The 15634-nt window shown below is 32.6% G+C and overlaps 1 protein-coding gene across 3 annotated transcripts; it reads left to right on the top strand.

Annotated features, from left to right (window-relative positions):
* Positions 1 to 275: 275 nt before the first annotated feature.
* Positions 276 to 4248, top strand: LOC107411335 (protein transport protein Sec61 subunit beta). Of its 3 annotated transcripts, none has more exons than XM_048469190.2 (2): positions 276 to 996; positions 2303 to 4248. In XM_048469190.2, the coding sequence occupies exon 1, from the start codon at positions 579 to 581 to the stop codon at positions 900 to 902; it is 324 nt and encodes a 107-aa protein (XP_048325147.1). In that variant the 5' UTR covers positions 276 to 578; the 3' UTR covers positions 903 to 996; positions 2303 to 4248. The 3 variants fall into 3 exon arrangements, with proteins under 3 accessions (XP_048325147.1, XP_015874388.1, XP_048325146.1); XM_016018902.4 differs by having other exon boundaries at positions 2295 to 4248; XM_048469189.2 differs by lacking the exon at positions 2303 to 4248 and adding an exon at positions 1788 to 2081.
* Positions 4249 to 15634: the final 11386 nt, after the last annotated feature.

The raw sequence follows: 15634 nt of genomic DNA, 5'->3' as shown, positions 1-15634 counted from the left end.
TCGAATTTTAAGTAAAATCTCATCAATATCCTCCATCAATATTTGATTGCATATATAAATTTTTTCTTTTCCTATTTAGCCATAAACGGGTAGATGTGTTAAATTTTGAAAAGGACCTAAACATCTCTTTCCAACTGGTTGAATCCCACTTCATGACTTTTTCGATATTCATGAGAAACGAAAATTTCTAAATAAAAATATGAATTATTAGAAAGTACTTTTTCAATTATAATAATAACAAAATGAAAACTGATTCTGCCACCAAAAAATAAGAATGAAATAGGTAGAAGTTTGTATAGTTTTCAATCAAAAGATTAATAGAATTAGATTAAGATTTTAATTGTAAGACAAATACTACAATTAACAACATAACAAACTGTGCGGTGGTAACCGTACTTGGTGCCCGCCGCCCCATTCTAACCGATCCATGATAGACTGATGTTCATCCACAACATAACGACCCGTATAAATAAAGCCTATTAATTTCCCAACAATTACAATCTACTCCTTTTCTTCCGTCCATTTCTCTGCTACTCTCTCAAATACCTCGCTCTCTCCGTCTTCTAAGCTCTCCAACCATGGCAAGAGGCTCCTCATCTCAGTCGCAGCCAGCGTCTTCCTCTACCTCACGCCCTGGCGTCATGGCTCCCCGTGGTTCTGCCGCCGCCACCGCTGGAATGCGTCGCCGTCGACTCGGTGGAGGCAACACCAGTAGCTCGGGCGGTATCTCAGGCGGGTCCGGTCCTGGTAGCAACATGCTTAGGTTCTACACCGACGACGCTCCGGGCTTGAAGATCAGTCCGACTGTCGTGCTCGTCATGAGCCTCTGCTTCATCGGCTTTGTCACGGCCCTACACGTCTTCGGCAAATTCTACCGCTATCGATACGCTGGAGGTGCTTGATTTCCTGTTTCTGGTTCCGATCATCGTGTTCCCCGATCGTTTTGGATTCGGAGGAATAGAGACCCTTTGTCGATTCCCATAGCTGAATTCTAAGGTGTTCTTTATTTTCTTTGCTCTGTAAATTTCTGCAGGGTTGATAGCTCTTAGAATTTCAATTTTGTTAATTTTGGATTTTTTGGTTTTTAAGATAACGAGTGAGTTCCCTGTCTTTGATTTTGCTCTAATTTTCATGAACTGATCGTTTTAGCTCCGAAAATAGGCGTTGGCCGGCACCTTATTAATTTAGCTTTCTCCATGTAATTGCATATCTTGCTTTGGTGTTTTATTAGAATGGATTTAAAGCTGATGATTAAGGTTTAGATTCAGGCTTCCTAATTTTCTTTTTACACATTGATAATTGAGAATCGAACCATCAATTGGGAGTTGATTTCTGCTGATAAGAATTGGAAAAGAGCATCACGAAATTGTCTTCCCTCGTTTATGGCTAATCATCTTTCCTTGTACGAAAATTTTAGGTATTAAGCCTTTACATGTTGTCTAATTATGTATAATCGGTCACCCATACGACTAATGTCTTTAAGTTTAAATCTCTACAAAATATTTTGAAAGAAATCTTGTTAAAATCTCTACAAATCGATGCATATATATGGCAATAGCCCATATGCAAAGTATTGGGAATTAAAATTTAGGTTGTTGACATTAGCCTACTTTTTCTTCTAAAAGGTGGGAATCCCTCTTTTATTTGCTTCATAAAACAGCTTTGCATCTTTATTACGATCCTGTCCTGATCATAGTGCATCCAGAAATAAATTGTTAGTCAAATGCTTAAGTAGTAGTGGGCATGAAGTCCAAGTTTTCGCATCTGAATTCTTGTCATACTTTTAGGGTGGTATGAAGAACATTGGTGAGAATTTAGTCGAGCATTGGTGGAAGCTGCTATAGGTTTGATTTGGTAATGAGCTGATGATAAAGGCTGGTGGAACCTGGGATAAGAGATCCAACCACATATTGCAGTTTTAGTTAGGACTGTTAAACGTGTTTATTTGTAAATTATCGATTGAGGAAGACATTTTTAGCAGGATGCTCCATTTGTTTTATACATCTTGAAATCTAAATCTTCACTGTGACTCAAGTTTTAAGAAGGTTTCTAATGGGTATTGTTTTTTACTTTTTTAATCATTTACAATAATTCCTAACTCCATCCGGATGTCTAAAACCCATAATTTCCCAATCATAAGTGTAAGTAATTTACCAAGTGAATTAACCTCACTTGAAGTTTCTACCGGGTATTGGTCTATAGCTTTTATAATTCCCTTGGCGCTGGAAAATACTGTTGGATGCCTTGACAAAATGGGGCTAATTTTATCTGCTAAATCTCCACTCTGGAACTAGGAGCTCAGAGGATTTTGGCGAACACTGTATTGAAGACTGGAGAAGAAAGAAGTAAAGTAGCTAGAAAGGCAAGACCTGTCGGATTCTATGGAGAAGTAAAAAAGGAAAGAAAAGTCTCTCGTGCTTGTTGGGACTCAAATTCCAGTGGAACTAGCTTGGAAGCATTGAGAATTAGGCCACAGGTATTCTTGTACATGTTAGAGATCAATATATTCTAAAATGTTTGGGATGTGTTGAAGTCTGGTTATTTAGTAAGCACTAAATAGAAAGCTTAGTCTTTTACAAAGCTGACTTTTGATGATTATGGAGGACGAGAAGATGTTTAATTGTTTAATAATTTTCTTTCCTAGAGCCCCATCGCCAGCAATTTATTAGGATTTTGCAAAAGGATTAGCGCTACTTACAATTATATAGACTAGTTCCCTTGTATGCCAGTTTTGTGTTTAAAGATGAGAGACAAGATCAAAGAAGTACTTGTTCTGTCGTTGCCAATATAAATATGGTCCAACTCTGTAGACATTGCAATATTGCAATTCTCTACCATTGACTACTAAATAATAATGCAAATGCTAGGCAGTTGACAAGAAAGGATATGTATATATACATATATAATATAAATATATATATATATATATATATGTGTGTGTGTTCTTTTAATAATTGGCTCATAAGAAAATATAATTTGTGGATAATGCGACTAGATTGGTGGGGTCGTTGTTTGTTGTATGATTCTGAAATTTCTCCTCGTGTTAACCCCATACCACCTACTACCCCTTACCCCTAGAGACAAGTAATTATTATATATATGTATATATATATATATATATTTATATTATATATGTATATATATATATATATTTTTTTTTTTTTACCAGAAGAGACAGTGATTGGATTGTTACTTCACCTGGGGGAAAAATGGCAAGGTAGTGCTATTAGCTTAATAGCTATTCGCATTTCATTATCTTATCTGGATTATTTTTTTAAAATTTTTTTTATATTTTTCAGTGACTTGTCACTTAACAACAATGGGTTAATAACAAAGCTTTTGAAACAAACTCTGGTTTACTCATTATACATTCTTATTACATTAGTGTTGATGAGGGAAAAATGGAAAGGTTGTGTTATTAGTTTAAGAGCTATTGGCCTTTCATTATATTGTCTGGCATAATATATGGATATATATTTTCAGTGGCTTGACACTTGACAACCAATTTTTTTTTCTTTTTTTTCTTTTGTTTTTTTTTTTTTTGGGGGTAATACACTTAAACAACCATGTTGGGTTGACAAAGATTTTGAAACAAACTCTGGTTTACTCATCATACAAGCATAACTTACATTATCTTATCTGGTATAATATATACGTATATATATATATATATATCCTCAGTGACTTGTCACTTAACAACCATAACGGGTAAACAAAGATTTTGAAACAAACACTGGTTTACTCATCATACAAGCATATTACATTACTGTACGCGAGGAAAAATATACTCAAAATTCTCTTGCCTAGATACCAGGTACAAAAATCCTTCACCACATGAATACGTCAAACTATGCTTTCAGGAAACACAAGTTTTCCCACTAACCAACATGATACTAAACAAAATATGCCAAAATACACAAAACAAACATGGTTTTGACTGTTTAAATCCACTGAAAATAAAATATATGTTGAGGAAATTAGAAAGGTCGAGTGCAAAATGACCTTAGCCTTTGTTTGAATAGAAACTTGTAGCAATGCATTGGGAGGTAGGTGATTATATTGATTCATACTGAGCAAATACATTTTACTTCAAAAATGCAGCCAGATAAAATATTTAGCTATAGGAACTTGTAGCAACCAAAAGAAATATTATGAAGCTTTCGTAGATATACAGTGTATGATCGAACATCCACAGTTATAAAACTGCAGCCAGAAAGACAATTCAAAAAGGGTTTTCTTGTTTTTTTGTTTTTATTTTTATTCTTTAATTTTTAAGGAAAGAAAATGCAAAAAAACATGTCCATTGCCCCGTCAGAGTGCGCTAGCTGGTAGAGGATTTGCATTTGGCTTTGGTTGCGTCGAGTGGCTTCCAGTCTCTGTTTGCGGCATCTGTATCGATACCCTTGCGTTTGAGTGGAGAGTGGCTGAACTCTGGGGAGAGCAATATGGATATCTCGGAAAGCCCAACTCTGCTCTTCCAGTGTAATAAGGTCTTCAAGTTCTCTTTCCAAATCCTATCTCTGATTCCAGGACTCTGCTAATATAATATACATACATATATATATATATAATGTATTAATAAATGGAAAAAACAAAATGCCATCATATAATCAACTTACACTGTTGTATACAAAGTTATATTTGCAAATGTGTATTGTCATCTTTTTTTCCGTTGAGGTATTCGCTTTTCATTTTAACATTCTAACAGTGAATTTATCAAACAGTGGGTGGTTGTGCACATATCAGCATGAGTGAATCACATAAACTTAAGCTGGATCTCAATAAAAGCCGATTATTTGAAGGAATTTTTAAGTGTATTTTTAAAAGAGAAAGTAGACCCGAAGAGAGGAAAGCTTGATGAATTTGGAAATCAAATGGCACTGGGAGTGCGGAGAACTGTTGAATGCCCATGACTTGCAAAACCCAGAGGAAGTGGTATTGGTCTTCACTTTGGCTGCTATAGCTTTTGATAGACAGAGGTTACCATCTCTTTTTGCTTCTTCTTCTCTCTCCGTCGCAGCGCAAGTGCTTTTTGGCCAAACATTTATAGCCGTAAAAGTTTTGTTTTTTTTTTTTGGTGGATGAAATAGCCCTAAGGGTTTACGAGTTAATTTTTTTATTGAATATTAATGGGTCATAGGCAAGTATGAACGCGGAAGATTCATATCCAATAAGTGAATGGTATTTTATTTGATTAAAAAAATAAAAAAAAATAAAAGGACAGTTGACCAAACAAGCTAATTTTGCTATGTTTCACCACCAAAAAATAATAATAATAATAAATAAATAAAGAGTTCTATTTTGCTATGTAAACATGAATAAAAAATTCAAACTAAAAATATCCAATATGTTAAGAAGTCTATTTTTATTTGAAAACGAAGAAAACAAAAATAAATGTCAATTTAATATTTTAAGATTCGCATAAAATGGCCTTAGCTACAAGCTACAATACAAGAAAAATGGTAGTTTTATTTACACTAGAATTTAATAACTATACTATATTTTTAATTATATTTTTATATCTAAAAATATCTTTTGGTGAACGATCATAAATACTTTCAAATATTTTAACATAATAAAAATAAATTATTATACATACTACAATAAAGTTTTATAAAAATAATAAACACCTAACAAGGAGACAATGAAATTTAAGGATAAAAAAAATAGACAAAAATTATTGGAAAATCATTTTTCAACCCTGTATAGCTTTTCTGCTATTATTTATTTGCTTTCTTTGAATATATATATATATATATATAATTAGTTGGTTTTTCTTTTCGTAATTTTCATTCTATTTGTTTTTTGAATGAATTACTTTAAAAAAGAAAAAAATGACAACTATGAAGTCCATTTAATATAGATAATCTGGATAATTTGAACTAGTTCATCTTTTGTATACCAGAAAAGATAATTGAATTCAGTTATATAATTTGGATGATTTGAACATGCCTAGTTATATATACTAAAAAAACCAATTGGATCTGATATACATGGTTTTGATGGATTCAAATTATCCCAACTATGTATATGGATGAAAACAATTAGATACGGATTATATAAATTGAAAATAAACTCAATGATAAATAAAATTGTTTGATATACATAGTCTATATGATTTGAACTTGTTCGTATCTTGTAAACAAATAGATAATTAGATCTAGGTTATATAAATAGAACGAAAACTCAATTATATGTGAAGTCATTTGTTTGTGTAAATTCGAAAAATAGTTTTTTCTTCCATTCATAGTCAAACTCCTTCCAAAAAGAGTTCGTGTTATTGTAATATGATATATAAGACTTGTGATTCAGGCATCGAATCAACTGGATCAATTCATTCCATACAAAGTTGAATATGAAGGCGATAAACCGATTTGAAAATTAGGGTAGTCAAAGAAAATTAGGGGGTAAAGATGATGTAGTATATATATTTAATTATATTTAAGTGTCAATAAGGCATAAGTTATTGGTAAAGGTAGTAAAAATTGAATTAAAAGTGAGTGTGTGAAAAATGTATAATTTTAGAGGTAAATATGATGTTATGTATGTATTTAATTATATTTAAAGGTAAACAAGATATAATTAATTGGAGGAAGCAGTACGGATTGATACAGAGTTTTCTAATAGAAAAGAGAATTACCAAATCGCGTTTATGATGTGTAAAATTAACTCGCAATGCATGAATCATTTTCAAGTAATAAAATGGAAAAATAAGGTTGTCGTACCTAAGGGATTAAGAATTAAGTACCAAAGATAATTAGGTTTTGATAATATTTGAACTAGCAATTAAGATGGCAATTGAAAATTAAATAAACTAAATTAAACAAAAACAAGAAATTAATATTAGATAAATTTCAAGTAAGAGAGTGAGTTTAATAATTATGAATACTAGGACATTTGATTTCACCACTAACTATTCCAATTTAATTACTTAAATATGTGAATTTAATTAACTAGTAATTTTGGTAACCACACTTAATCACAAAATTAATCAAAAATAGTTTCCACTCACAATTGATAATATTCACATAACCTAATTTATTCCTTCTGACCTATAAATTAAATCATGCAAATTCATTAAGTATAGATTAAGCAAATAATATAGCATGAGACATAACTATTTTCCAATCAATTATGCATTCATGTAAATCATTGGAGATCCATAATATTATCCTTTTCCAAACTCAAATATTATTAAAATCATGCATTCATTCTGGCCTATGAAAGCATTAAGTATACCAATGATTTATTAACAAAACATATTACTAATTAAATAAAACTCAACATATATTAAAATAATTAGACCTTTATAGTTAGGGCTACATCATAACCCTAGCTATGAAATTAGCTCATGGTAAAAATAATTTCAACATCCATAATTATAAAGAAAAATATAATAATGTTCACGATTAGAGAGAAAGAGAAGAGAATAAAAACTATTGAAGAAATTCTCCTCCAAAAGCTTTCCAAGTCATAGCCTTCTTTTCCAAGCAAGCACACATCTATTTGCCTCCTCCAAACTCTCCAATTAATCTTCTAAAACTCTAAAAATTTAAAACTCTAGAACCCTTAAGAGAATTTTAGAAACTCCCAAAATTTGGTTTGTTTCTATTTAAGCCTCCTAAAAGCTCTTAAATAACTCTCTAAACTTCAATGTGGTAGTGGCTATATATATAGGACATTGGAAACCTTTTTCTCTCTTTATTTTCAATGTGGGAGTCTTGGAATATACCTTTTTTTAGGCCATAAAGAAGGTTGGACGAATTTCATGTGTAAAAAGGAAACTTGATATTACTTGCTCTCTATTACTTTTCTTTTATCTAATTCTTCATAAAAAAAATAGTTAATTAGTCTAATATACCTTTAATGAAGCATGTGATATGACATATGCCTCATTAACGACAAACTAACCAATTATTACCACTTGTCTCTATCTTGGCCCTCAGATTGCCTTGATCCCCTCTTTTGATCAATGGTGGAGATTTAACTAGAATATTCCTTTTTATAAATTCCAAACTTTATGATGTGATTCTGCCCGAGCCCGCACAATCGACCACTCACTGGGGTGCTGACTCAATATGGATGAAGACCGGGCTAATCACTAGGGCTCAAGTTAAGAAGGTTAAGGAAAATATTGCTGGTTTTGTCTAGGGAATAATTCATACTTAAAAAGGCATGTCCATATCCGAAGAGCCAAGACCTATCCTAAGCATACAAGTGGTGGAAGCTGATACGGACCTGGGTAGCAGTTTTGGTGCAAATATGGACAATAGGCAGCATGAAATGGTTCCAACTCTTTATGGATTCAATACATATGTCTAAGAGGATATGGAATCAAGTCAAGGCAGCTTCAAAGGCATTCAAAAAGGGGTTGTACGGACAACTTCAAATTTGGTCTATTTTTTACTGTATTTTGTGCTAGTTTACTGTATTTTGCTGAGTTGGCTTTTTCTTCCTCTTCCAAGTATGGGAAACATGTGTGACTTCATATTCAGCTTATTTGGCATCCTAAAAAGCATATTGAAGCTGATTTGGAGTTCAAATTGGTCAAAAATTAGTCAAAGTCAACTTAGTCAAAAAGCTAGTATTTTAGTTTCCTAATTTGTTTTTACTTTTTGTTTTAGGAAGTTAGTCTTTTATTTTGATTTTTATTTATTTATTTGATGGAAAAATAAGTTTAGGAAAGTTGTTGTTTTGGTATTTCAATTGTAAATTAATTAATTCTTAATTCAAAATAAAAGAATTAATTAATCCAAATTAGTTTAGGAAACTGGACAAAATTAGGCATTTTCTTTTTCTCTACTTTCTTTTTCTCCACACTTTGAGTCCAGTTTTGAATTAATTTTTTTTAGGGTTTTTGCTTTGTAATCTTAGCCTATTTAAAGGCTTATTTTGAATGAGAAATCAAGCTTGAATTTTATACAGAAAATTATTTGTGAGGTTGAATTCTCTTTGTTCTTTTGAACACCTAAAACACCATTAGTGAATGAGTGTTTTAGTTTGACTTATCAATAGGCCTTCCATCACCTATTGTGGCATCTTCATTATATACCAAGGTTTCTAATCACAGGTTTGTTAGGGATCAAGATGACCATTAGAACTTAAATATGATTAGATCCGGGCTAATATAATACGGGTTTAGGAGCACGTCGTCTTAGGTTCATATCTTTTGGTATCAGAGCCAAATTTTGTTTAGGTTTGATCTATCTTTATTTGCTTGATTTGTTTTTATGTTATTAAGCACTTTTAGCATTAGGTTAAGGTTGCTTCTGTCATCACACACGTTCTGCATCTTAAAAAAAAAAAAAAAAATTCATTCCTAGTTGAATTAGGATTTCCTAGTTTGATCGTATTTTTGTTTCCTAATTTGTTGGTTTTTTTTCATCATTGTTCTTGTTAATTTTGGTTTTTGTTGATTTTTCTTTCCTATTTTAGTCTTAAATATTTGCATTCATATATTCCCAAAAAAAAAAAGAAAAAAAAAAGAAGGGTTTGCGGCAACATATAAAAAAAAAAAAAAAAAAAGAAGAAAAAAAAAATGAACTTTTGTTTTTGTTGGAGGCCATGGGTTTGATGGATTTTTGGTGTGGAATTGCAATTTTTAGTGTTGATATTTGCTACTGCAGTTGTGTTATGATCTGTGAGTGAAAATTAAAAAAGAAAAAAAAAAAGAAGAAAAGCCGAATAAAAAAAAAAATTTGGTTTGTTGGTGTTGAAATTTGTTTGCTGGAAATTATTGGAGCTGCTGAATTGCTGCATATTATTCATTATTTGGAGTTTCTGGAGAGTTATTTTGTTGCTGGGTATTTGGATTTTGGGTGTTTAAATTATTTGGATTAAAATTAGATAAAGGAATTGATACAAAACTTGAATTACGAGAACAACAACCAACACTATTCTATATTTTTGTTTAATTTGATTCTTGTTCGTATTTGAATTTCTTTTTCTAGAATTTTATTCTTGAACTCATAATCTATTACCATTTGGTCCAGTTCTTCAAAATTCCAAAGTTTTCTCATTAATTTGCTTTATTTTGCCTAGAAAAGCCGAAAACTAGGTTTTGTTGAATTCTTTCGGTATTGCCTACTTTTTGCTACTGTTTTGTTGATAAGTTTAATTAAAACATACTTGTGATCTAATTTCTGTTTTGTGGGTGTTTTAATTAGATCTTTGAGATAATTCATTGAGAGGAAAAAAGCAAGAGAGTGTGACCACAAAAAAGGGTTAAAAGCCGAAATTAGTGTGCAAACATGAGTGTCGAGTTCTTATATTGAGTGAAACACGTGAGGGAGTGAATCTAGTGAGAATTTATTTTATTTTGTATTATTCATACTAACATGGCAGATTCAAGGCTGAGAAGAGGAGTCAGTAGGATTTAAAGGTGATTTTCGAGGTACGGGGAGTGGTGAGCAAACGGATATGAGGGCTATATTGGAGCAATTACAGCGGATGAATACCTGATTTGACCATTTAAATCAAAAGATGGACAGGTTAGAAACATCCCAAGGAGTGCCCAATATAGGAGGTTGAGGTCGAGGAGGCCGAGGGCGACTAAAAGAGGAATTCGGGGAAAGTAACTATGGAGATGACTTGGATGAGGGGTTTGATGAAATTTTTGAACCTCAAGAAAGGCTAATCCATGGGAGACCAACAAAAAATGAAGACGATGATCTTGGCAATATCAAGGTAAACATCCTACCATTCATGGGTAAAAGTGATTCAGAAGCATATTTGAAATGGGAAAAGAGAATGGAGATGATTTTGATTGTCATCATTATTCGGAGGCCAAGAAGGTGAAGATGGCAGCAATGGAGTTTGGTCAGTACGCACTCCAATGGTGGACCAATGAGTAAAACACCTGAGGAAGCGGTTCGTACCATCACATTATCATAGGTTGCTACATCAAAGGCTTCAATCCCTATCTCAAGGAAGTAGGTCTATGGAGGATTATTACAAGGAGATGGAGATGCTTATGATGAGGTTACACATGAATGAGGATAGAGAAGCAACCATGGCAAGATTTCTTGGTGGTTTGAATCGTGAGATAGCCAACCAACTAGAATTGCAACAATATGTGGAATTGAAGGAGATGTTGCATGTGGCTATTAAATTGGAGCATCAATTCAAGAGGATGGGTGTAGGCTCACGGTTTGGAGGAGTTTCTAACAGTGGAAGATCAAATCAAAGTGTTTAGAGAAGCAATCTCATCTTTGACAACAAGCCAAAACCGAAACTTGAAGAAGATAGTTCCAATCGGCCAAAAAGAGAAGCTAAAGCCGAAGCTGTCCAAGCACACAAATATGAAGGTAAATTTGATCATAAACCTTCAAGAACTCATGAAATTGTGTGTTTTAAGTGCCAAGGAAGAGGACACATTGCCAATCAATGCCCGAATAGAAGAATCATGGTGCTGAAAGGTAATGGTGAACTAGAATTCGAAAGCGAGGAAAGTGGGGGAGAGGTCGAATTGGATGATGAAGAATGTGGAAATGATGAACATGAGGAAACTGAAACACTCCAACCTTCAAGGGCTGACTTGAGCTTAGTTGCAAGATGAGTCCTTGCTGTATACAAAGATGAGGAACAAATCCAAAGAGAGAACATCTTCCACACCCGATGTGAAATTCAAGATAAGATTTGTAGTATGATTATTGATCGTGGAAGTTGTACAAATGTAATTAGTAACATTGTAGTTGATAAATTAGGCTTAACAACTATTAAACATCCAGAATCTTATAGATTATAATGGCTTAATGATAGTGGTGAAATAAAAGTGAATAAACAAGCCAAGGTAAAATTTAGTATAGATAAATATGTAGATGTTGTATTGTGTGATATTGTGCCTATGCATGCCGGACATATTCTATTAGGTAGACCATGTAAATTTGATAAAGATGCTACTCATTATGGTCCAGAGAATTGTATTGTTTCTAGATTTAAAGGTAAGAAGGTCCAGCTGGAGCCATTGACCTCGAAGGAGGTTTTTAGAGATAAACTGCAAATGCAACAAAGGAGGGAAGCCGAATGGCTCAAAGAGAAGGCTAGTATGGTACCAAGGGTTCCACCATCCATTCAAGAGGGGAAAGGTGAGCTTGATGTGCAAGGTAAGTCCTCTAAAACCCAGGTTGAGTGGAAAAATTTAAACAAATCCGAGAGTAAGAAAATTGGAGCGAAAGCTGAGAGTGATGCAAAATTCAATGAATCCGTGAGTGAGAAAGGAAAAGAAAGAAAAGAGAGGAAAAATAGGAATTTTTATCTTAGCTTTGGTGATGTTAATAAATTAATTATGAATAAGAAATCTTTGCTGGTCATGAATATTAAAGATACTTATTTAAAGATGTTTTTGTTGCATAGAACTTTATCTGCATTATTGAAAGCTTTACTTAGTGGAAATTTGAAAATTTGGGAGAGATTATTTCTTAAAATTAAAAAGTGTGATGAACTTGTATTTCTAGTATTTTTTGTGATAGTCTTTGACCCAGGAGATTGGTTTTGGTTTCAAACAAGGAATGAGAGGTTTCCCGAACAAAGAAAGTCCAAGCTTATGCCGCGAGGAGATGGATCTTTCCAAGTTTTGGAAAGGATCAATGAAAACACCTACACGCTTGATTTACCGGGTGAGTATAATATGAGTGCTACATCCAAATATGCTGAATTGTTTCCTTTTTCTGCATGTGATTAACTAGATTTGAGGACAAATTCTTTTCAAGAGGAGGGAAATGATGTGATTCCGCCCGAGCCCGCACAACCGACAACCCGCTGGGGTGCTGACTCAATACGGATGAAGGCCGAGCCAATCACTAGGGCTCAAGTTAAGAAGTTTAAGGAAAATATTACTGGTTTTATCCAGGGAATAATTCATACTTAAAAGGGCTTGTCCATATCCGAAGAGCGAAGACCTATCCTAAGCATACAAGTGGTGGAAGCTGATACGGACCCGGGTAGCAGTTTTGGTGCAAATATGGACAACGAGCAGCATGAAAGGGTTCCAACTCTTTATGGATTCAATACATATGTCTAAGAGGATATGGAATCAAGTCAAGGCAGATTCAAAGGCATTCAAAAAGGGGTTGTACGGACAGCTTCAAATTTGGCCTGTTTTTTACTGTATTTTGTGCTGGCTTTACTATATTTTGCTAAGTTGGCTTTTTCTTCCTCTTCCAAGCATGGGAAACGTGTGGGACTTCATATTAAGCTTATTTGGCATCCTAAAAAGCATATTGAAGCTAATTTGGAGTTCAAATTGGTCAAAGATTAGTCAAAATCAACTTAGTCAAAAAGCTAGTATTTTAGTTTCCTAATTTGTTTTTACTGTTTGTTTTAGGAAGTTAGTCTTTTATTTTGATTTTTTTTTATTTCTTTGCTGGAAAAATAAGTTTAGGAAAGTTATTATTTTAGTATTTCAATTGTAAATTAATTAATTCCTAATTCAAAATAAAGGAATTAATTAATCCAAATTAGTTTAGGAAACTAGGAAAAATTAGGCACTTTCTTTTTCTCTACTTTCTTTTTCTCCACACTTTGAGTCCGGTTTTGAATTATTTTTTTTAGGGTTTTTGCTTTGTAATCTTAGCTTATTTAAAGGCTTATTTTCAATGAGAAATCAAGCTTGAATTTTATACAGAAAATTATTTGTGAGATTGAATTCTCTTTATTCTTTTGAACACCTAAAACACCATTAGTGAATGAGTATTTTAGTTTGACTTATTAATAGGCCTTCCATCACCTATTATGGTGTCTTCATTATATACCAAGGTTTCTAATCACAGGTTGGTTAGGGGTCAAGATGACCATTAGAACTTGAACATAATTAGATCTGGCCTAATATAATACGGGTTTAGGAGCTAGTCGTCCTAGGTTTGTATCACTTTAAATGACGATAACTCTTTGCTCGCACCTCGAAATTCAAAAATAACGAGACATTTAAAATCCTCATATCATGATGATTCATATGACATCCACTTCCATCATGAAATTCCCTATAGAATCTTTATGGAATTTTCAAGGTATCGTTTTTGAATTTTTTTAATGTTTAGTCCGTTCGAGCTTAAATCTTGCTTCCTACCATAATTTGACCCAAGGAATCTATTTTTATGGTTGTTTCTTAAAATTATTCCTCTTTCACCTAGATTAAGAAAAATACATAATTAAGTATCTTTCCATAACAAATGAACACAAACCAACAAATATTAAGCTATAAATATGGCATAAAATCATCAATATTTTAGACCTAACAGTTTATCATGCACTTGGAGACTTATGGTCCAGCAGCAATAAGTCTTCTTCAGAGAGGTCCTTGTTGATCTTTGTTCTCCATTTTGAGGTCGAAAAGTATTTTCCAAGATTGACTACACCCAACTACATGGATATATTAAGGCAAGTATTGAACCCTTTTGTTATTCATGATCTCCACGCCTCCAACATGAACACATTTAACATTTAAAGCACAAAGTTACTCAGAAGGAAATGGATGAGTTTCATCGAAAAGAAGAAAAAGTTTTGTCTGATTTTCCATGCTTTGATTTCATATTCATAGAGTGAATTGTGGGAGGAAGAGGTAGAGACATCGAGATAGAGGAAGAAAATTGTTGATGTTCAATGAGTTATTAAATGTTCAAGTGGCCTGGGAATATATTGTTGGAATTATTTGGATGGGCAATGGGCCAAAAACCTTATTCAAAAGACTTTTTAGCATATAATTCAATGAAAAGGATTGTCAAGTTCTATTAATAGTCCAAAATAAATTGTCCAATAAATTTTCATAAGGGTTTTTTTGAAAAATAGCCAGTTGCCATATCCAAAATTGAAAAATAGCAATTTAAAAAAAAAAAAATAGCCAACTGTGGAAAAAAATACCATTGGTTAAATTGAAAATTACTAAACATACGACCCTTTTTCCTTTTTTCCTCATTTCTCAAAGAAACACTAGTTCATCTAAAATTTTTTTTACTCGATCGATCTTGTCTCCTTGGCATTGCCCTCACTCTCTTTTTCTTGTATTTTCTCACTTTTGAAGCTAAACTCAGTTAAAACCTTTCTTTGTTTTTTCCTTCCTCTTAACTTCTACATTATTTTAATTGAATGTAAAAATATTTTTGTTAAATGAATTGATATTTTTTAAGATTTTTTTAATATAGGTATGTTATAAAATTAGTTTATGAGTTATTATATTTGAGTTTAGAGGTACTTAAGTTATATATGGTGTGAAAATGGGGAAAAAATTTTGTAGATCTGAAAAATCACAAAAACCAGTAAAAGCATAGGAAAATTGGCAAAAAAACATGAACTTTCGCAATTTTTTGGCAATTTACCAGTTTTCACTAGTTTTTCGCTACATTTCCACTAGTAGAAAAATGTTATATTTCATGAAAAAAATAGAATCATTTTTTTTCTTCAGACAATTAATATGTTAGTATTATCTATATTTTTATAAATTTATTAATTTACTTAAATGTTATTCATTTAATTTTGTAGTGAAATAGAAGATGATAATAACGTAATTGCAGTTTTATGTGATTGAACATTGGTACGAAATGATGGTGGTCATTGGGAGTATCGAAATGGTAAAACCGTTGGCAAAAGATGCACAAAATCCATTGTCTTATAGGTAGAGATGTACATTATAGGTAGAGAC

Source organism: Ziziphus jujuba, chromosome 10 (assembly GCF_031755915.1).
Source record: "Ziziphus jujuba cultivar Dongzao chromosome 10, ASM3175591v1".
In the NCBI taxonomy this organism is placed as follows: Eukaryota; Viridiplantae; Streptophyta; class Magnoliopsida; order Rosales; family Rhamnaceae; genus Ziziphus; species Ziziphus jujuba.
The sequence above is the reverse complement of the archived record's forward strand: the minus strand, read 5'-3'. Positions and strand labels throughout refer to the sequence as shown.